Source organism: Ixodes scapularis, unplaced genomic scaffold (genome assembly GCF_016920785.2).
Source record: "Ixodes scapularis isolate PalLabHiFi unplaced genomic scaffold, ASM1692078v2 PGA_scaffold1__304_contigs__length_218370807, whole genome shotgun sequence".
In the NCBI taxonomy this organism is placed as follows: Eukaryota; Metazoa; Arthropoda; class Arachnida; order Ixodida; family Ixodidae; genus Ixodes; species Ixodes scapularis.
This window is the reverse complement of record NW_024609846.1, coordinates 214,976,263-214,998,789: the sequence shown is the minus strand read 5'-3', so window position 1 is coordinate 214,998,789 and position 22,527 is coordinate 214,976,263. Positions and strand designations below refer to the sequence as shown.

General features: G+C 48.7%; 1 protein-coding gene across 1 annotated transcript in view; it reads right to left on the bottom strand.

The window, feature by feature from the left end:
- Nucleotides 1–22,527, bottom strand: part of LOC8052938 (transmembrane and coiled-coil domain-containing protein 4) — a 64,620-nt gene that overhangs the window by 10,091 nt on the left and 32,002 nt on the right. The window contains exons 10-14 of the mRNA XM_029975428.3: nt 17,201–17,337; nt 15,415–15,499; nt 15,223–15,340; nt 7,037–7,154; nt 351–557 (exon numbers count right to left, since the gene is read on the bottom strand). Coding sequence (XP_029831288.1) covers nt 351–557; nt 7,037–7,154; nt 15,223–15,340; nt 15,415–15,499; nt 17,201–17,337 — 665 coding nt within the window. The remainder of the gene's footprint in view (nt 1–350; nt 558–7,036; nt 7,155–15,222; nt 15,341–15,414; nt 15,500–17,200; nt 17,338–22,527) is intronic.

Genomic DNA, 22,527 nt, shown 5'->3' with positions numbered 1-22,527 from the left:
TCCCAAAGTCTCGACAAATCACATTGCGGGAGCCATCGCGTCACGTCATTGGTCGACGCGACCCCGGCAATTGCTCGTAGAAGTTCCGCCAAAAAGAACGAGCGAATGCAAGCGTCGCTGCTGTCGCGGCTGTTCGAGTTTCCACACACTGTAAAGCTGAAAGCAAACCACAGCAGAACGACCGTCTGTCATATCCATCCCTGTGCCACTGCCAGGATTGCAGCAGGCAACGGCGTGACAGATACGACGCCGTCGGGTGGAAGTCAAGGGACCACAAATGAGGACACAATAAATAGTCGGAGATGCACTCCTAGCAACCCGGCCGCAGCGAGAAAGGTGCGGGGACCCACCAGGGAAACCATCTTGCGGCTGACTAGGACAGAGTCCGACTTGGAGCGGTGCAGCTGGCAGCCGGGCATGCTGTCTCCCCTCTCCGGAGCGTAGGACTTGGACTTGCGCATGTTCGAGTCCACGTCAAAGACGTCGTCGCACGTCTGGATGCCCACCGCCTTCAGGATGATGTCCATCTTCTTCACGTAGTCCGTGTGACCGGACACCTGCAAGATGGGGGTAATTGCGGAGAACAAATTTGTAATGAAGTTGATCGCTGAAAACTTTTTCATTTCTATGCTTAGTGGTTGTCAAATCGGGTTCCGCGGACCCGCCAGTGTCCGAGAAACCATTTTTGGGGACTGCAAAATTCTCGCCTCAACCCCCCCCCCCCCCCCCCCCCCCGCCCTCCTTTCTGGAAAAGAGAATTGATTTTTTTTGTTGTCCCTGGCTATGTGGCACAAGCTACCACCCGTTACCATGTTGTCATGGATGGTTAGCTGTTACCATCTATCCATCCACTCATCTTTTTACTTGATGCTTCTCACTTCTGCCTATAACAGTAGAGGATGCCCTTTCCACACTGCAATTAGTCGTCTTATTTTATACCCCCCTCTGCCCCCTTCCCCTTCTGACATGGGGTCCTACATCACTGTTGTGGGTCTCCAATGGCCCCTGAATACATCAAGGGTTGAGAACCGCTGCTTTAGCCTTTCCGAGGATGGAAAGATCGAGCTGTCGCGATTGCTCGTAACATTCATACGCTGCAGTGCGCTCTTGCATGGGATCCTCGAGGTATGTGAAAAAAGAATCTGCTGTGCTTTTAAGACTCCAATAAAATGCCCATTCCACGTGAGGGGATAAACGGTGAAGGATACGGGGTGTACAATCTTTCAATCTGCGGTCGTAAAAAAGTTTGCCAGGTAAGCGATTAACGTGTGGGCACCCTCTAGAATCTTAAATAACAGGACCTGATAATAATGTATCTGCGTTAGCGTTAGGAAGGTTAGCGTACGTGAGTAAACTTCATCAATTGATGTGGTAAAGCATTTGCTACATGTCTAAGAACAACCACAAGCTCTACCCAGGTGGTCCAATTGGCTACTTGCACCGGCAGGTCGCACATCTTGCCGGCACTACTGTCGGCCGGGTGGAAAAAGCTACCACCCACTTCAATGGTAGGTGCAATCGTAGCACATGCTGCCGGTCGTTGTTACTTTCGAAATTTCAGATGTTCTTACTTGAACACAATGAGGAGATCTATAAAATGGTAAATAGAACAATCTCATTTAATTTCTCATAAAAGGCTTAATTGCTACACAGTGATTGCGGTAGAATAAAATGCAACAAAAGCATGACTCAGCATTTTCCTCTATCTGTAACAGGGGTGGCCAAGCTGCGGCGAAGCTCTTCGCGTGTTAAAGTGCGGCTCGCGGCTTCCTCCCCTACCCCCGCCCCTCCCACACGAGCACTTCCCCAAAAAGAGAAATGGTGCACGTTTTAAATTGAAAGACAGGTTGCGGTTTGGTAGTAATGTGCTACTGCTACCTCACGTACAGTTGGACTGCTTTTGACCGGGATAGATTGAAAGTATTTCGAGTTTCATTTATTACACTAAACAAAAATACCCCCCCCCCCCCCCCCCCCCCCCCCCCATGGCTCCTGGAAGTTTCGTGGCTCTATTTGCAGCTCTTAGGCTGGGTTAACCTGGCCACACCTAATCTATAAGATGACTGCTTTTTTTTTTTTTACTGAGAATACTACAGTAACAGGAAGCTGATTGCATAATAGATTGCAGGTCATGGTGAGATATGTCTCCATGTTTTTCGTCAATAAGGTATACTAGCCATAAAAATGGAGTGGATGATTGTCACAGAATTCAATAGCTACTTTTGCTTTTCAATGGTTATGTTGTTGTCCGTTGCCGTGTTTGTGAGTGGGGTGCGCGAGCGCCAAGGACAGGAGCACGAGCTTAGCCCGCGCGCGCGGGGTTTTGTGGAACACATCGCGGAGCAAGGTTGCGACGGTGTGGATGGTCGGCGCTGAGCAGGTCCGCGGCGGTATGGTTGTTCGAACACCGAGAAGGTATTCGACGGAGAGGGGTGTGAGTGCTTGTGAGTGAGTGCTGTGCGTCACTACAACACCCAAGCCACCATGACTTCTCGACCCCGACTGGCGGCGCAACAAACCGGACCTCCACCTGCACCTTGGAACGCTGACTCGGCTCTCCCCCTCCAAAACTGTATGACAACCTCGATTCGACTTTTGATATTTTTTTTTCTTTCCTTCTTTCGACTGTGTGTACGTCCTGTGCGCCTTTCCTTACTTTTGAATTATTTTACATAAAATACTGTTCGTAACGTCGGCATGCTTTGCTCTCAATTTCCTCCAGCCTTTCAGGATGTCTATCGCCAAGGTGTGGTCCTAACACCTGGACAGCGGTCCAAGTCAAATTACAAATGTGTTTGTTTAAATGGGATCTTTAACATCCGAACCTGTGACAAGCTGGCGTCCGCGACAGGACCTGCTGTCCACTGTGACGATCTATCCTGAGAGGAGGAGAGTGAGCGAGTGAGTTTGCCACGCCGTAGGGAGCGCGTTGTGAGGCTGACGCCGTTGCGGGAGCACACAACCCGGCTTACCGATCGGGAGCAGAGGAGAGGTTCTAGAGTCAGACTATTCAGCAAAGGGTCCGCGCGACTTCAGCCATGGAGCTCCACGAGCTAATAGCCAGCGGAAAAGAACTCGGGCTCAAGGGTTCGGCCCTAAAGGAATGGGTGGACCAAGAGAGGGAGAATACGAGAGCCGCGAGAGCGCAAGAGCAAGAGAGGAGTGTCGAAGCGGAGCACCGAACCCTAGAGCTGAGGATCAAACTGCAAGAATTACAGAACGCGTCGCCGATCCCTGTTACCAGTAGCTCTGCCGAAAACGGGACCGGGACAACGCTATGGAAGAGTCCTCAGCGTTGGCTGCCCACCTTCGACGAGAAGAAAGACGACCTTGATGCCTACCTGATGCGCTTTGAGAGACTAGCGAGCGGGCAGATGTGGCCCCGCGAACACTGGGCCACTGCGCTTAGCGTATGCTTGGCAGGGGAGGCACTTGGAGTCTTTTCTAGGCTAACCCCGGAGGATTCTGTCGAATACGATAACGTAAAGAAAGAGCTCCTGCAGAGGTTTCGGTTAACTGCGGACGGCTTCCGAGACAAGTTTAGAAGTGCTAAGCCGGAAAAAGGGGAAACCGGTACACAATATGCGGCGAGGTTGTCTAGCCTGTTTGACCGTTGGGTCGACCTGTCCGGGACGGCGAAGGATTTTGCCGCCTTACGGAATTCGCTGCTCACGGAGCAGTTCGTTCGGAGCGTTCCGTCAAAAATGTCGCTTTTCTTAAGAGAAAGAAAGAGCAAACAGCTAGGCGAAATGGCTGACCTCGCAGACCGCTATCTGGAGGCCCAAGAACAGGAGCCGGCCAGAAGAGAGGAGGCTACACCAGACACTGCAGCCAGTGGATCTCGACCGACATCGAACGGTCAACAGTACAAGGCCAGTAAACTTCTTAGAAAATGTTTTCTTTGCGGCAGAAGTGGACACCTAGCGGCACAGTGCAAAAGCGGTCAGAAACCGAGCAGCCAAGCTGAGACCTGCCGAAGTTGCGGAAAGTTCGGTCACACGTCCAGTCAATGTTGGAACCGGGACGGAGGATCTCAAGTTTCCTGTGTTCAAGCAAGCAGGGAGGAGGTGGACGCAATATCTGGTCGTGTGAAAGGTGGCTATGTTGAGCTGAGGGACGGCACCAAGGTGCCAGTGGTAAACGCGGTGTCCGGGACTTCTCGCCTGATGGGGGACATGCCTGTAGCTGCCGGAAAACTGCACGGACAAGCTGTCACTGTGTTGCGTGACACAGGCTGCAACACTGTCGTAGTGCGCCGAAGCCTCGTACCAGACGACAAACTGACCGGAACGTCGAGTCTCGTGTACTTGGGTGGACGGGACTGCAAGGGTCTTGCCTGAGGCCAGGGTGCATGTTGAGACTCCTTTCTACAGTGGGAACGTCGTGGCTCAGTGTATGGAGAACCCTTTATATGACCTGATTTTGGGTAACCTCCCTAATGTGCGTGCTCCCAGCGAACCGGAAGCAGGCTGGAATAGACCAGAGAAAACTGAAGTGGGTTTGCCTCACGATGAGAAGCAAGATGTAGAGATTTGTGCCACCGCAGCCATGAAAACAAGGTCTCAGAGACTGGCGGCAAAGAATGCCACCCCGCTGAGAGTACCCATAATCGAATGTGCAACTGCTAAGCCCGAAGAACTTGCGACACTACAAAAAGAAGACAGCAGTCTAAAGGGGCTCTTCGACCGTGTCGGAAAGGTAGCCAACTGCACAAACTCGGAGGACACCGAAGAGTTTGTCATGCACCGGGGACTGTTGCACCGAGTTTTTCGGACATCAGAGCGGGAATTCTACCAGTTGGTGCTCCCTAGGAACTTACGGGACGGAGTGCTTCGTATGGCTCATGACGGCATTTCGGCTGGACACCAAGAGGCAGAGAAAACCACACTCCGTATCGTCAGCGAGTTTTACTGGCCCGGACTCCAGGCGGACGTCAAACGATGTGTCAGATCCTGTGACAAGCGCCAAGACAACGAGCAGTTATTTCTTGCATCTGCATCGGCACATCAGTGGAGGGAGGAGAGTGCGATGGAATCGGCTCGTCTTCAGGTGGAGTGCAATCGCCTTGAAGAGATGATAGCACTTCTGGAAGCTGAGGAGGACCTACAAAAAAGTGCTGATAAGGCATTTGAGGATTTCACAGCACAAATTGAAAGCTCCCAAAGGAGGGAAGCTTTGGAGCCGACAAGTGTCAACGGTTTCAATCTATTGGTAAAGATTGATGGCCAGATGAGAGGCGCGGATGCGTCCTTTGGAGATTCAGAACTCTATCCCAGATCGACTACGGAAGCTGAAGCTTCAGGCCTGACGAACCAAGGGGACACTGAGGTGCACCCCGTCGTTGTAGGTAGAGATCCTAAGAAAAGCACAACGAGTGCTAAGAGAGGGGAGCATGAATCTATGGGTGAAAAAATTAAGCGCGAACTTCGTTTGAAATGCAAGTCAAACGCGCAAAGAATGTTGCTCAGGCAGCGCAAAGGAAAGGTCATCAGGCGACGAGACCGCCATGCAGTGAAAAGTTCATCCAAAAGACAGAGCACACGCTATGCTAACGTGAAAATCTGGATCATCTGGAATACGAGAGATCATGCGAAGTTTACCTCTAACTCTGAGATCCGGTTGAGAGTCGCAGTAAGCTGGGAAGACAGAAGGCCAAGGCTTGGAGGTTAGATGAGTAATCAGTGAATTGCATATCTCATCGAAAGATTAAGACTGGGTTCTCTCCTAACCGGTTGTGCTAATTACTGGTAAAATATTTTGTTTTTGTTTTCGCTTTCTTAAGTTCGTGAATTTTTGTTATGGTACTACAAAACTGAGTGTTATCGTTGCTTGTCAAACTTTCAGATTGCTGATGTGTTACGCAAAGACATTGGAAAAAGCGAATCGAAGTTTCTCGATAGCTGGGTCACGAAGTGATTTTTGATACATTCGAATCTGTGTGTGCACCTAAGTGAAGTGTCTTCTGTGTGGTCTAGAATTAGTGTGTATTGAGAAAGCTGTAGAGTGAGTTAGTTCTTTAGCAGAGTTCAAACTGTTTCTTTTTATGTAGACTATGAATATATTTTGAATGGTTGGGGTGAATTACTGTTACTGATTGCATTGTTTCAGGACGTGCTTGAGGAATAGCAGTGGTAAAACGTGAAAGATAGTGCGCATTGAATTTTTGTGATTTTTTTTTAAATATTCCTGCGTGAATATTTTTTGAAATAAGGGGTAGTGTCACAGAATTCAATAGCTACTTTTGCTTTTCAATGGTTATGTTGTTGTCCGTTGCCGTGTTTGTGAGTGGGGTGCGCGAGCGCCGAGGACAGGAGCACGAGCTTAGCCCGCGCGCGCGGGGTTTTGTGGAACACATCGCGGAGCAAGGTTGCGACGGTGTGGATGGTCGGCGCTGAGCAGGTCCGCGGCGGTATGGTTCTTCGAACACCGAGAAGGTATTCGACGGAGAGGGGTGTGAGTGCTTGTGAGTGAGTGCTGTGCGTCACTACAACACCCAAGCCACCATGACTTCTCGACCCCGACTGGCGGCGCAACAAACCGGACCTCCACCTGCACCTTGGAACGCTGACTCGGCTCTCCCCCTCCAAAACTGTATGACAACCTCGATTTGACTTGTGTTATTTTTTTTTTCTTTCCTTCTTTCGACTGTGTGTACGTCCTGTGCGCCTTTCCTTACTTTTGAATTATTTTACATAAAATACTGTTCGTAACGTCGGCATGCTTTGCTCTCAATTTCCTCCAGCCTTTCAGGATGTCTATCGCCAAGGTGTGGTCCTAACACCTGGACAGCGGTCCAAGTCAAATTACAAATGTGTTTGTTTAAATGGGATCTTTAACATCCGAACCTGTGACAATGATCTTTGGCGGTGGGAGTTCATTTGGACCTTTATGTGTAGTATGGAATTCATCTAAAAATGCCCTCTACCGACTACTTACCAAGGTCTGTACAAAAATTCAATATTTTGAATATGAACGGAATATTTTTGACAGACATGCTTCGCATCGCTCAAAATACATCTGCCACAAGAGAACTCACCACGTCGCTCAGGTCAACGTTGAACATGCGCCTGTTGTTCCAGCGGATTGCTTGCAGGCCGGCTATCTTGAGGGTCGCTGAAGACGTCCGGTGCAGGAATTTGAGCAGCCAGTCTCCTCTGTGGCAGAAGATATAAATATGCTCTGTCCCGCTCGGAAAAACAAAAAAAAAGCAAGTGCTTGACAAAGCTAATGCCATGTTCAAAAAATGTCCAAGGTAGAGGTGTGTGAATATATTCATATTAGAAAATTTTTCAAATTTCGTCAACGTGGAGCCGTCCCCAAACCGTTCAGGACAAGCATACGCATCTGCTTTACCTAGTTTAGGCACTGAGCCGTCTTGAACGAACCAAGCTCACATATGACTTAGTTGGCAGTTGTGCCAACAGGTGGCAGCATTAATTCTCTTGTTTGCTCCCTTTCTGTTTGTAGCTAGAAATTTTATTTTGAAGACAACAAAGGGGCCGCTGAGTCAGAAATTCCGAAAAACTAAAAACGGTTCAAGGTATAAGTAAAAAACGCACTGATAAGATGAGTTAGGTAAAATGTAATGTAACATTGCAAGCAATCAATGCCTACGTTATTGATTTGGACACTTAAAATTTTTCTATTTCAACACCGTCTTTTTTATTATTTTTTTTATTAGGGGTTTGCTCGTAATTTTAAGCAAGAAAGGCTGACCTACAACAGGGAGCAAAATGTTTGAGACTAGCAAGCCAATCGAGATAATCTGACACATCAGCCATTTCTCCTGCCACGCCGGTGCAAAGGAGGGGAGCTAGAAGGCACATGTTCCGGTGCAAAGCGGTGAAGCTGGTTGCCAGAGCACTAGTGCAAAGTGGTGAAGCTTAAAATAAAAAAAAAAACAATTTGTATTTTTTATTTTTTTTTTATATATATATTCAAACAGTAAAAGTGTGCTGCAAATTGAGTAGGAAACAGAATTAGCAAATTCTTTGAGATTCCAAATGTTTGCAAACTTCCATCCAAAAGTGGACTCACACTTGCAATTGGATCAACTTTTTTCAGGTTTCATGAGATGTTCCCAGACTACATCTAGAGGTTCCTTGACCAGCCGAGCTACCCCATTGTCCTTACGCTTAAGCAATATTTTTCCAGTTTAAGCACAATTCGAGAATAGCCCAGGCTTGCAACGGGGGCCATGAGTTAGACCCTCCAGATTTTCTCTCTCTGTTTAATTGCTGACAAAGTTTGCCAGGTTTTAAGCCCTTTTAAATGTCAAGAGGGTGAAGGGCACCTTGGCAATCAGTCGAGGCAACCAGGGGCTCTTTCAATCTCAAATTATTTTTGATTCTTGACCAGTTTGGTTGAGGATGACAAGCCTGTAACTATGAATATATTACTGATTTTGTGCCAGGTTTGAGACTAGAGTTATGGACTCCATATCTACAGTGCCAGAATATGGTGGCCACATCACATTATATAAGACTTTGCACAAAGAAAACATAATTTTGGGGGAGTGTCAGAGGAAGAGGTAGAACATGCTACGGACGTGACGAGAAAATTAAGTGCAAAGGGGAGAGCAAGTAACCAAGAGAAAGAGGGGGGGGAGGTTTAAACAAAAAGCCCAAATAGCAGCAGAGACTGCTTGGTGTACTCGAAAGAAATCTTCCCTAAGGATTATAGGTGGCAATCAACATTTCTTTACAGAAGACATTTCATCCTTAAGAAGAGAGAAAAAGAAATATGGGTTCTTTACTGTACAAGGTAAAGGTGTGCAAATATAAAATCTTTGATTGGAAATAGAATACAAATCTTAAAATTTGACTGTGCACTGGAACAGCCCCCATCTTCGACTGTCACCCTTACAGACCCGGAAGATATTCAATCATGTATAAGAGCACATTTTTCTTGTTATTAATATTAGATTTTTTTTCCCCCTTTAAACAGTATAAATATTTGTCCTGAATCTATTTGTTTTTCAGTGTAACATGAATGATTCCCCCCCTCCATTTATTATTATTATAATAATAATAATAATATATTTTATTTTCTGGTAGTGTCCAAAAACGGCCACGAAGGCCTACTTATTGGTACACTATAAAAAAAATAACCATCACATTAAAGATGCATGTCTGTTGAGGCACAGGTTAATCAATACTCGCCACTAAATTAACAAATGCAATACACATATATTTCAAGACGCTACAGATAACACAATAAGCTATAATGCGCTTATTGGGCCCTTAAGGTAAAATAAATAAAAACGAAAATGAGAATATATTCAAACAAATATTTTCCATTAAATGTGAACTAAGCATAAACACTCTAAAAAATCATGGCTAGAAATATTTCCTTGAAAGCATACCAATGAAAAGGAAGTTTTATTGCACGAGAAACATTTCACAGGCTTGTATTAAGAAAAGGGGCCCTGATAAGGTGAGTTAACACGTAACATGGCATGCAAAGCAACAACCACCTTATTTTATTTTAATATAGCTCAAAGCTTTCTTTTTCAGAACTTTCCTCGAAAATTGGGGGTCAAACTATAATTAGGACTGAAGAATGCTGACTGAGAATAGGGAAACAACTTGTGGCGACGTCGGTGTAGACGTAGCCACCTGCCAAGGCGGTTTCTCAGACGAGAAGAAGCCGACACGAGATGGAAGCGGCAAGCGCTATCGGGAATCAGATATCTCTCCCCGGCCTGCCTCCCTTTGAGAAACAAAGAGAGCCGCCAGGACGGAGAGACGCGTTGCGAGGAGGACCGGAAAAGAGGATATCGTCGGGGAAGAGAAAGAAGAAAGGGACCCCGACGAGTCGATCCCAGATGCTGTCCGTCCGGCACAGGTGTGGGGACCACGATCGGTCCTCCCGTTCAAGTTGCAAAATAAAATATAGTTAGAGTTTACAAGCACATTCTCCTCGTCCTTTCTCTCCGCTTTGGGACGACCTGAACTCTACAGTGGTGACCCGGTTTTGCAAAACAACCTTACGCAACAGCCTCAAGCCCAGTCATGCCGGACACTGACCCCACGCCATCCGGCAGCATCTCGGCAGTCGCCCTCAAGCTGCCTGCCTTCTGGCCCGCGGACCCGCAGCTGTGGTTCGTCCAGGTTGAGTCGCAATTTGCGACTCGTCGGATCACAGCGGACATGACAAAATTCCACCACGTCGTATCCAGCCTCTCCCCAGCCATCGCCACAGAGGTGCGAGACCTGCTGATCACACCGCCAGCAGAAGACGCCTACAACACACTAAAGGCACAGCTCATTCGCCGGACCAGCGCCTCGGAAGAAAAGCGTCTCCAGCAGTTGCTCACTGCCGAGGAACTGGGCGACCGGACGCCTACGCAGCTGCTGCGTCGAATGGAGCAGCTCCTCGGGGACAAGGCGTCTACCATCGACGCCTCGCTCCTCCGCGAGCTATTCCTGCAGCGGCTACCAAGCAACGTGCGGATGGTGCTCGCATCGGCAGGTGACATCGGCCTTGCCAAGATTGCTGAGCTCGCGGACAAAATCATGGAGGTCGCGGCGCCATCACCCAACATCTCAGCAGTCCATGCCCGCGGCATTCCGGACGAGGTACGTGAACTTCGAGCTGAAGTCTCTCGCCTCGCTGATATGGTGGCGCAAATGCAAGCTCTCCGCGGCCGCAGCACGTCACGCGGACGCCCTCGACGACAATCTCGCTCATCGTCCCGCGCGGACTCCGGCGACTGTTGGTACCATCAACGGTTTGGTGCTTCAGCTCGCAAGTGCGAGCCTCCATGCTCGAAGTCGGAAAACGCCAGGGCAGAGCACTAACGGTGGCAAGTGCTCCCGCCGCTCAGGACAGCCGCCGATCATTGTTTTTTGTGGCGGACCGCACCACTGGCGTACGTTTCCTCGTGGACACCGGAGCAGAAGTTAGTGTCGTCCCTGCAAGCGCACAAGATCGCCAGCACCCCTGTAGGTCGGAGCTCCGGGCCGTCAACAACACGGTCATCCCGACGTACGGTGAGCAGTCACTGACTCTCGACCTCGGACTACGGCGAACTTTCCGTTGGGTGTTTGTATGTGCGGCTATCCCGCACGCCATTATCGGAGCTGATTTCCTGACGCGCTTCGGGCTACTGGTGGACCTCAAGGGGAGACGTCTTCGAGACGAAGCGACAAGTCTTACCATACAAGGCATCCCGTCGTCCCTGCAATCCATCAGCCCCACGTTCGCGGTACCGGCTGAGGAGTCGCCGTACGCCAAGCTGCTCGTCGAGTTCCCGGAGCTGACGCGTATTGGACCCGACGAGCGCCCCATCAAACACACCGTGACGCACCACATTGAGACGTCAGGCGCTCCGGTTCACGCGCGTCCACGCCGACTGCCACCGGACAAGCTACGTGCCGCCAAGCAACAGTTCGAGCATATGCTGGAGTTGGGAATCGTCCGCCAGTCGGAGAGCTCCTGGTCCTCGCCCCTCCACATGGTCCCCAAGTCCACACCCGGGGACTGGCGCCCGTGTGGAGACTACAGAGCCCTCAACCGGATCACATCCGAAGACCGGTACCCGATCCCGCATATTCATGATTTTACAGCATCGCTCGACGGCAGTACCATCTTCTCCAAGATCGACCTGGTCCGTGCATACCACCAAATACCGGTCGAGCCCTCGGACATTTCGAAGACGGCAGTAACAACGCCCTTCGGTCTCCTCGAGTTCGTGCGTATGCCGTTCGGACTAAAAAACGCCGCACAGACGTTCCAGCGCTTTATAGATCAGGTGTTGCGGGGCCTCCCATACTGTTACGCCTACATTGACGACATCCTTGTGGCAAGCCAATCTGCCGACGAACACCTCGGACACCTCCGAACCCTCTTTACTCGCCTCGCCGAGTACGGAATTGTCGTCAATGTGGGCAAGTGCGTGCTTGGCAGGCCGGAACTCGACTTCCTGGGACACACGGTGAACTCTTTCGGAATCCGCCCACTCAACAGCAAGGTGCAGGCCATCCAAGAGTTCCCAAAACCGACAACAAAGAAACAACTCCGAGAGTTCCTTGGCATGATAAACTTTTATCGCCGATTTCTCCCGGGCTGTGCCGAGAAGCTGCAGCCACTGCACCGGATGCTCTCGGGCGTGAGTAGCTCCACTGCAGAGATAACTTGGGACGAGTGCACTACATCGGCATTCGACCGCGCCCGACAGCTCCTCGCCACCAGCACCATGCTTACGCACCCCAAGGAAGCCGCCCCACTTTCCGTGGTCACCGACGCTTCAGACAATGCCGTCGGTGCAGTGCTTCAGCAGAAAGTCAACGGACAGTGGCAACCGCTCTCCTTTTTCTCCCGGAAGTTAACACCCACTGAACGGCGGTACAGCACCTTCGGTCGCGAACTACTCGGTGTTTACCTGTCTTTACGACACTTCAGGCACTTCATAGAAGGTCGCACATTCTTTGTGCTGACCGATCACAAGCCCCTCGTCCACGCTTTCCAGTCTCTGAGATCAGATGGCGGCAGTCATTCCCAGAGAGAGCTGCGGCAGATGTCCTCCGTCTCGGAATTCACATCCGACATCCGTCATATCCACGGCGCAGACAACGTCGTTGCGGACGCTCTCTCGCGAATAGGCGCCTGCACCGTCGACTCACTAGCCGCCATCGACTTCGAGAGATTGGCAGAGGTACAACGCGAGGATGCACAACTGCGCGACCTCCAAACAACACCCGGCAAGCTCGTTTTCCGCGCGGTTCCCCTTCCTATGTGTCCTGTCAACCTCATCTGCGACACATCGACGGGATACCCGCGCCCATACGTGCCTCAACAGTTTCGTCGCCAGATCTTCGACTCGCTTCATGGACTTTCTCATCCCGGTATCAAGGCCACACAACATCTTCTAACATCCCGGTTTCTGTGGCCCAGTATTAACAAGGACGTACGCCAGTGGGCCCGCACCTGTTTGCAGTGTCAACGCTCCAAGATTCAGCGCCACACTGTAACACCACTGGGAAAGTTCGACCAACCTGACGCGCGGTTCAATAACATCCACATAGATATTGTGGGACCGCTGCCACCATCCCAGGGACAGGCGTACCTGCTGACGTGCATCGATCGTTTCACCCGCTGGCCGGAAGCGATCCCGCTGCCCGACATCACCGCGGACACAGTGGCACGCGCTTTCATCGCGCAGTGGATTTCGAGATTTGGCACGCCCTCGACAGTCACCACAGACCGAGGCCGGCAGTTTGAGTCCAATCTCTTCTCCAGCCTCATGAAGCTGCTGGGGTCGAGAAGGATTCGAACGGCCGCCTACCATCCCGCCAGCAACGGCATGGTGGAGCGCTTCCACCGTCAGCTCAAAGCCGCCCTCAAGGCCCATCAGCGCCAAGACTGGATGGAGGTGCTGCCACTCGTTCTGCTCGGACTGCGCACAGCACTAAAAACTGACATCGGCTGCAGCGTCGCGGAGCTGGTCTATGGAACAACCCTTCGACTCCCGGGCGAATTTTTCGAGGCCGTGCCGGCCGCTAATTGTCCCGACCCCACAAGCTACGCCAACCAACTCCAAGAGGCCATGACGCAACTCCGCGCCACATCACCGCGTCAAAACCACGGCCCGTCTTCCTTCGTAAGCAGTGAATTGGCGACCTGCACGCATGTTTTTCTACGAAATGACACCGTGCGGAAGCCCCTTCAAGCGCCATACGACGGGCCGTACAAGGTGCTGCGGCGAGGATCAAAGAATATGACACTTGCAATCCGCGGACGCCAGGAAGTTGTTGCGTTGGACCGCGTGAAACCGGCCTATCTTGATAGCGCCCCATCTGCCACGCCGGCTCCTGTTACACCCCCGCCGGAAAGAACATCGCCCTCATCAGACGCTCTCCCTCCTGCCGACAGCTCGTGCGCTGGCGCTCCGCAGGTAAGGCCAGACAGCCGAACACGTTCCGGCCGCCGCGTCCGCTGGCCAGCACGACTTGGCATCACAGACCATTCGACACCGAACGCTCCCCTCCTCCGTTCACCCCACAAGACGCCCCACGGGCCCTAACGGCACTCAAACGCTCGCCCGCTCACTGGGGGGGGGGGAGTACTGTGGCGACGTCGGTGTAGACGTAGCCACCTGCCAAGGCGGTTTCTCAGACGAGAAGAAGCCGACACGAGATGGAAGCGGCAAGCGCTATCGGGAATCAGATATCTCTCCCCGGCCTGCCTCCCTTTGAGAAACAAAGAGAGCCGCCAGGACGGAGAGACGCGTTGCGAGGAGGACCGGAAAAGAGGATATCGTCGGGGAAGAGAAAGAAGAAAGGGACCCCGACGAGTCGATCCCAGATGCTGTCCGTCCGGCACAGGTGTGGGGACCACGATCGGTCCTCCCGTTCAAGTTGCAAAATAAAATATAGTTAGAGTTTACAAGCACATTCTCCTCGTCCTTTCTCTCCGCTTTGGGACGACCTGAACTCTACAAACTTGACGAGTCCATCGAGCCAACGGAGATGCTCTAACAAGTGAGCCGTTTCTCCTAGCACTCAGAAGCACAGCAGCGAAGTTTGACGCATGCACGCCAGTGCTAGGACGTGAGGCTTGACACCGAAGCACTGGTGCAAAACAGTGTAGCTTGACTAGTGTAGCGGGAGAATTCCGAAGACATGTAATTTTCGAATATCTGAAAACCTAGATTATACTGAACGGTAAAAACGCGGTACCAAAATGAATAGCAAACCCTATATGCAAATTATTCGACTCTTCGAATATTCGCACACCTCCTGTGGAAAGCAACCGAAGGTATGAGGGGTGCATCAAAGATGCCTAGGGGAAGAGACGAGCCAGGGTCTGAACCCTCCCCTTGGTGCTCCTGAGGCCCAGGGGGAGCCACAATGCCACGGGGCAGTGTCTGAGGAAGCCGTCTTCCAGTGACATAATATTTAAGGCATCACATAGTAGATCAACCTTGAAAAATACTACAAAAGTTCCCCAAGATCAGACGTGAACGGCAAATTTCGTGCTTATCACCTTTCTGAGCACTGGCCCGGAAAAACAAACGCTTCTTATTAGAGATGCTCGTGAGTTGCAAAAGCATCGCACGTACGGCATCTACGGCACATTTCTTTCGCAGGATTCTATGAATGTGAAAAGGCTACAAAATTGTACTTTCCTCAATCGACGAAACTTGCGCCACGCTTGAGGGAGAAATAAATATCGGTCTACCGCAAGGCGACTCTGAGGGTCACTGGACGCCAGTCGTACCTGCAGTAGCCGTTGACGATCCTGCCGCTCACGACCCGTGCCATGGGCTTCCACTCCTCCTTGTGAGCCGGAACGGGGGCACCCAGGAGAACCGCATCCTCTATGATCCCTTCGCACCCTGTTCGACAATTTCACAGGCCATTGCACTTCCAAAGGTCCACAAACAGAAAAAGTGCTAGGAAAATGACAAACCTTTCCTCTTTGCCATTTCTTTGAGGCAATAGAAAATGACCCGAGCTCCCAGGCTGAATCCCACCAGGGTCACCGGTCGCTTGCCCTGATGAAGAGATTCATTTCGTCAGTCCACGATTGAAACATGCGTTCCCCCATTTACACGGTATTTACGAAGCTCGACGGAGGGTTTATTAATGCGAAAGCCTTATATGTCTCGTCGTTTGGACGACCTTCAAGGTCCTTGAGCAAAAAACACGTTGACGACACAAAAGGTACCAAAACGTTTACGTGACCACTCAGGCGAATCGGAGGGAATGAAATTAAGAAGGATGATAAAGCAAATTAAGAGGAATCAAAGTGAATGAAGAGGAATTAAAATGAATTAAAGGAAAGTAAGAGGACTACAAGGAATTGTGTGTGTGAAATATGGAAATAACATATCAAACAAATAAACACAATGTAAAAAAAAAAGAACGTGAAACAAAGTAAATCATGCGTCTGTCTTTAAGAGGGGACATGGGCCCAAGTTTTTTCAAAAAATTAATTTTTCAATTTTGAGGTTTTCAGTTTTAGAAACTAATTATACACCCTTACACTAAATTTCATAACTATGCGCCAAATAGTTACGTTGATATCAAATATTTTCAACGCAGTGTGAGGCAATAACAAAGTAAAAGAGTTCAATGTTTCAATGCATTTTTCTCAGTTCCACTTCTGGCTGCAAATTTCATATGAAGGAATCTCTTGTTCGAAGGTAAAATTATACTGATACCACAACCAAAATGTTTCTGAACTGAAATTTACAAGGGAATCAGGCTATCTACTTTATTTTGTTTTACAATAAAGTCCTCATTGAGAAAAAACTATGGTTACAAAAATTGACGTAGGACAGATATGTATATCATATTTTGAGGTAATCACTCTTCCTGAAATATTTACATTTGAGTTATAAAAAGTCCCACATCGCCCACTTTATACTCAAGCAGTTAAAATGATGCTTAATAGCTTCATTTGTATATCATAGATTTCTTAACGAAGAGTGACACATCTTATGCAAGTATGTAAAGTTGCCCTAGGGAGCTGAAACTTTGCACAGTACACCTACATCTGAAGTTAAATCTCCCCTGCAAATTTCATACCGATCACCTGAGTAGTTCAGAAGTTCAACGTCTAGACAATGTCCCCCCTTAATGTACCGGCGCTTGAGGCTTTCGCCTTCAAGTTCTCTTAGGGTTAACATACGAGACCCTGTGAATTTTCATTCAACAATCTTAATTTATCTCAGTGTAAGAAATGTGAAAGTCATTAGAGACTGCAAATTACGGTGTTGTCGGAAACCCAAGGCTGCCCTAGACGCACGATAGCTGTCGAAATAAGAACAGGCACAATCAGAAAACTAACTTTGCTTATTCGTAATTTGGGTCCACTTATGCCGAGCAACATGTAAGAGCACATGATACGCAGCAAGCTCTTTGCAAATTGGCGCCCTTACAACGGATCCTGGTCTCATAACAAAGTCAGCTTGATGGGGCAATTCCAGCAGCATTCTCAAAGTTCAGGCCCCACTCCATGACGCTACTCTTACAGCAGCTGAAGAGATCAGGCTCCCTATGCCAACCAATCTCTTAGCATTTTTACACAACAGATCTCGCCAGATGCAATGACCGAATCCAAATGTCACTTCTTTGCAACGCTGGAACAGACCCTGCCAGATGCTTCAGAGTGAATCTAAGGTCAGCCACAAGCTTTGCAACTCCGCTCTTGGGGAAAAAAAAGGATCTTAAGAGAAAATCTGCCGAGTCACCTGTTGACGGGCCAGCAGGATTTCGGCAAGATGACGTCCCACCTCGGCTGAACGTCGGATGCACACGCCCCAAGGGTTGTCGATGACACCTGCCACCATGACTAGGGTCGCCGGCCAAGTGATGGCAGCAATCAGGCCTGTTCACGTTGCAAGAAAGCGAGTGCCGCAATCTGTGAGTGTGTACAGGACACTTGCAGAACAAAGGGTGTTGTCCGCTGTGCTGGCATGCAACTCTTGTTCTTCCTCGCAACATGTGCCATAAAGAAGTGCACAACTGGGAATAGGAGGACAACGTCATCGTGACATATTAACTATGCAGCTATGTGTGCCGGGTTTCAGTGGGATCAATAATACACCGCAAAGTTGGAAAAGAGTGCCCACCAGAAATCCTTCAAAGCAAGTCAGTGATTAAAAAAAGATATTAATTTGGAAACCCATAAAGGAATAGAAAGAGAGGGACACTGCCAGTGACTTCGAGGCCTGGGCATGACAGCAAAATCTCTTTGAACATAACAGGCAATCCACACAAGCAAATGCTATGTATAAATGTCCATGAGTTTGGCTGTGAAGCTCACCGCTTCTAAAAATGTTGTCATAACCCATTTTTTACCTGACAAAAGAAGATACTTTGTATTTTGTAACTAAGGGCAAATGCTCATTCCATCGCAGAGAGCTACCATATCTACTCGTATATTGAATGCACTCGCATAATGAACGCACCCTGCAAAACGGGCATCAATATTTTGACCTTTTTTTTCCCCTCGCATAATGAGTGCACTTCCAAATTTCGGCTCCGCAAGTCTCGAACTGCGTCCAACGCAGCTAGCCACCAAGCCAATTTTTTTTTTTTTTTTTGCCGCCAAGCGGCTAGGTCAAGTCAAGTCAAGCCAAGCCAAGCCGAGCCGCTCTCGTAGTGGCTGAAAGTGCGTAGTTGCGGAAGTGATCAACTGCGGAACCGAGCGACGCGCACACCTAACAAAGCTGGGGTCGAGGAATCGCCCAGCTCCGGACATGCCTCGTCCATCGGAGGCATTGATGTTAACAAACATGCCGTCGTCTGTGGTGCGCTTTCGGATAGAAATCGTGAAAGTGGTTAGGCCTAAGAACGGTTGCGTCGCTCTCCGTGCTAAGTGAGCTTCGTAGGGCCCTTTTCCTTTGGCAAAAGGCCTGCCAAAAGCGCCCTATGAAAAGTTTGCAATTTATAAAGCATGGTTACCGTGGCGTGCCCACGACCAGCCCTGGGTGCGCATCCGTCAGTGGGGACTTGTCTCATCACCCTGTCGTGCCACATTGGCACCTAAAATTACATTTGTGCAAAGTGTGTAAATGCAAAAATTTTACCCCATGTATATAGAATGAGCGCACCCCCCGAATATGTGTCAATTTTTCGGAAAAAAAAAGTGTGTTCATTATGCGAGTAAATACTGTATACTCCATCTCAAGTCATATATGCTGACAAAGGCATAAGCATGAGAGCACAGCTCTCCGAAATGCTCTGCGCATGACCACACAGACAGAGAAAGCCCTTCCTAAAACCCCACACTCATGCCCATGCCTTCTACTACAGCAGTGCACAAAACTTGCACGACATACACTGCAGAACACTTCTTTGGCCCAGTTCCACAGTTTGTTCAGACAAATGAAGGACTAACATCGAATTTTGCCAATTATGTTGTTGTCCCGGATGAGTACAGCCCTCCGCAGTTGCGAGAGAAACGCACAAAAAAAATGGCAATCACTCGTTTGCACTAACTGTGTTGTGCTGTGTCCACGCAAACTGCTGCTTGCATCAACAGTGCCCCAGTCTCTTACCACTGCCACCGACTACTATAGGTGCCACTAGCTGCCACTCAATTCGATGGTAGACTATTCTCGTGGTGATCCAAAAACCGCAATCTCACATGAAAAATGATTTCACTTTCCACACTTTCACATTTTGAAAACTATGCCAACATAGGAAGGGGCAACCGCGCAATTATGGAAGCTTGTGCGTGGAAGCCCGCGGAGGAAGAAAGCCAATTAAAATTCTTGTGAAGGTTTATTGGGTCAGTCATTATGCTATATAACAATAGAGGTTCACTCGGAAAAATGCGTATCCAAGACATGGCTCCGGATCTGCCTCCTAACTTGCAAAGTCTGGGACCGTGTACTATTACTTAGTTTTGAAGAGTAGCAAGAAAAGAGCATCACACTGAATACTGAATAACTTTAGGCAGCGCCAATATTTCGCTTTTTGAATAAAAAAGACTTAGCCACGGAAGTGCGGTAGAACATTTCTTGCAAATGTGCATTCCTTTAATACTTTACGCAGCCCTTCTTTTTTAAATGTGTTAGCATTTCTTTCCCCCAGTGCATGCAGCCGTCTTTCGTTTGGATGGTCGTGGCTTGGACAGGACTGGACTGGTTTCACGAGGCCGTGGCGAGTTTCCCGCCGTGCTCTTTCTCCATTTGTTTGCTCTTTACGTCCCCCTTTTTTTTCGCTCTCGCAGAGAACGCGACGGACACGACATGAGGCGCGGTTCACCGCGCACGTGCCATCATGCATCTCCCAAATCACTCGGAAGCGCACCAATTCCGGTTCAGTCGTCGTGTTGTCACTAGCTCACGGCCACTTGGAAACTACGCTCGCATTGTAAAATTAATGCCACTACACCTATCTAAGTGGTGCGCACAATGTTCAATATTCAAGGTTCCTGCTTGTCATTCTTCAGTGTAATATCTACATTTCGCAAATGCAGAAAGGACAGTATGCGGACCATAGGCGGCAATCGAGGGAAGCTGTGGTGGCTGCTTCCGAATCCACCAACGCCCGGGAGAACAGACTGGCTCTCCGAAGACAACACTATGCAAACCGTTGCGAGGTTGGAGTTTCGATCCTTTGCTGAGTCGTTGGAACCTTTCCGCTAAATGCTAACGCATCTCGTCGAGAATCAGAGCAGCGACAGCAGCGATTTTAGCATCATTTTTTTTAAGATTGCATAGAATACTTGTAATGTAACAAACTACGGCCTTTTGGACTGGTTATGAGAAGAGTGTTTATTGAAAAAAAAAAACTATAATAGATACTATGGTAGACTCTCATTAACTCAAACTCCAGGAAGCCATGAATTTTGTTTGAATTATCGAAATTTTGAATTATCACAAATGCATCTAAATATGTTGCAAGATAAAATTATGATTTGCCATATGAATGGCTACACATAGAAAGCAGATATTTGATGATTTCCTCTACATAGGCCTACTGATCATAAGCAGGTATGCCACACATGAAACATTTGTAAAATGTATGACATAAGTTGATTTATCCCTCAAAAATGCTGTTTATCGTGGACTATATTTAGACAGCACATGACAACTCAAAACAAAATTAACTTTGTTCATCGGGTCAAGAAGTTGCCTAATGTGGACCATTAAGCAGGGGACATATGAGCGATGAGAACGGGCGCAGCGCGGCAATTTTCATAGTAACTTGCGCGGATGCTGTGACGTGGAACTATGCCATGCCGCCATGTCACAGCATCCGTGCAAGTTGCTACGGAAATTTCCGTGTGGCACCCGTTTTCACAGCTCACGTGTGCCCGCTTGAGCTTCGTTGAACGCACTTCTCACAAGGCATCGGTTAACTGCAAAGAAGCAACACCCGCGGAAGGCAGAGACTTATGTACAGAGGGTTTGGTCAATGGGAAGAGCAGGCAGAGCCAGGGCGTGCACCAGAACCAGAAAGAGGGCTTGACATGCTCTCTTGGCCAACCAGAAGCCGAAAATAATCCCCTAGCAGTGGTAGTGATAAACAGTTTTAATAAGTGTGTAAGAGTTAAATGTAGCAACTCTTCATGGATGAAAATATGGTACACGTGATGTTTCGATTATGATCGTGCAAAAAGATGTAAGAATCGAATCTGCCGCTCAAACTCTGTTTTGTTCAGACAAAGTCTGACTGCTCGGACGGCAGGTTCCCAGCCCTCGGTGCCTGGATTACGTCGATCGTTCTGCTAGTCACACATGCTTTTAATGCAATAGCATTCTTTAGCTACTCCCTCCCCCTTCCCCTCCCCAGATTTCTTAGACTTTCTGGCCTAATGCACAGTAGACCATTTCAGCTCCCACTCGCAGACTCCTTCATATTCGAACCCTCTTCAAAGGACCTAACAACCTTGGCGCCATCCTAGAGGTCGTCCTAGACGTCTCCTAGACGTTGTATTTGACGTTGCACTCAACATCGTCCTTAAGGTAGTTCTAGAGGTCACCTTTGAGGTCACCCTAGCGGTCTTCCTAGATGTCGTCTTTGACGTCGTACCCTAGGAAGTTATCCTCGACGTCGTCTGCAAGGTTGTCCTCAAGATCGCCTAAGAGGTCGTTCTAAACGTCATCCTCAATGTAAACCTTGAGGTCGTCCTAGAGGTCATCCTTGAGATCGCCCTAGAGGTCATCTAGGACGTCGTCCTTGAGGTTGTCCTAGACGAATTCTACCACAATTCATAGACACCCAACAATAGTGGTTTTTGTTTATATCTTCTACATCTTTATATATCTTCCACCATAATGCTGCATGGTTGTGAAGGAAACATCAAGTGCACCATATTTTCAGTCACCAAGAGTTACTCCGATGCACTTATTGTTTCTCGCTACCATCAGGGCTTCTGGTTGGCCACATTCCAATTTGTGAAGACGCACGGCCTGGAACACGCCCATCCTGCTTTTAGGCAATGGCGCCTCCTCATTTGCCTCCTATACTTCTCAATGAATGGCCAAACTCTCTATATTGCCGCGTGTGAACAGCTGAATCAGCAGCGTGCTCGACTCCCCCGCCGCTGGCTGGGGTTTGATCCTTGCCAGCGCTTGTCTTTTTTTATCTTTCTTGTGTTTGCATGACTGAAATGTCCCAGGTGGCTCGGAAATCTTGTTACTTGTTCGAGCTTGGAGACTTCTAGATACTAACGAGCTTACAAAAGGAGCTTCGCATGGCTGCTGTCTACTTCCGTCACCATCAAAGTATCTATGGTCTTTGTTACTCTATGTTTCTCGGCACAAGTTCGCACAAGTAAACATTCATTTTAAGTTTAATTAATGAAGTTTATGTTTTTATTTGTGACAATATACGGCTCTGGCGGATGCAAGCTCTGCGGGTGATGCCTATCCGCACTGCATCCGGTGCTCGGAAAAGAGCGCACTCAAAGGGGCGCCAAGAACAAAAACTATGAATTACAAAAAAACGCTGTACGAATTAAGCAGCTTATGAATGCATTAAAATCATAGCGGGACAACCAAAATAAATTTTTAATTTGAATGAGTTAACTAGAAGTACAAAATATCAGAGTTCGAATTAT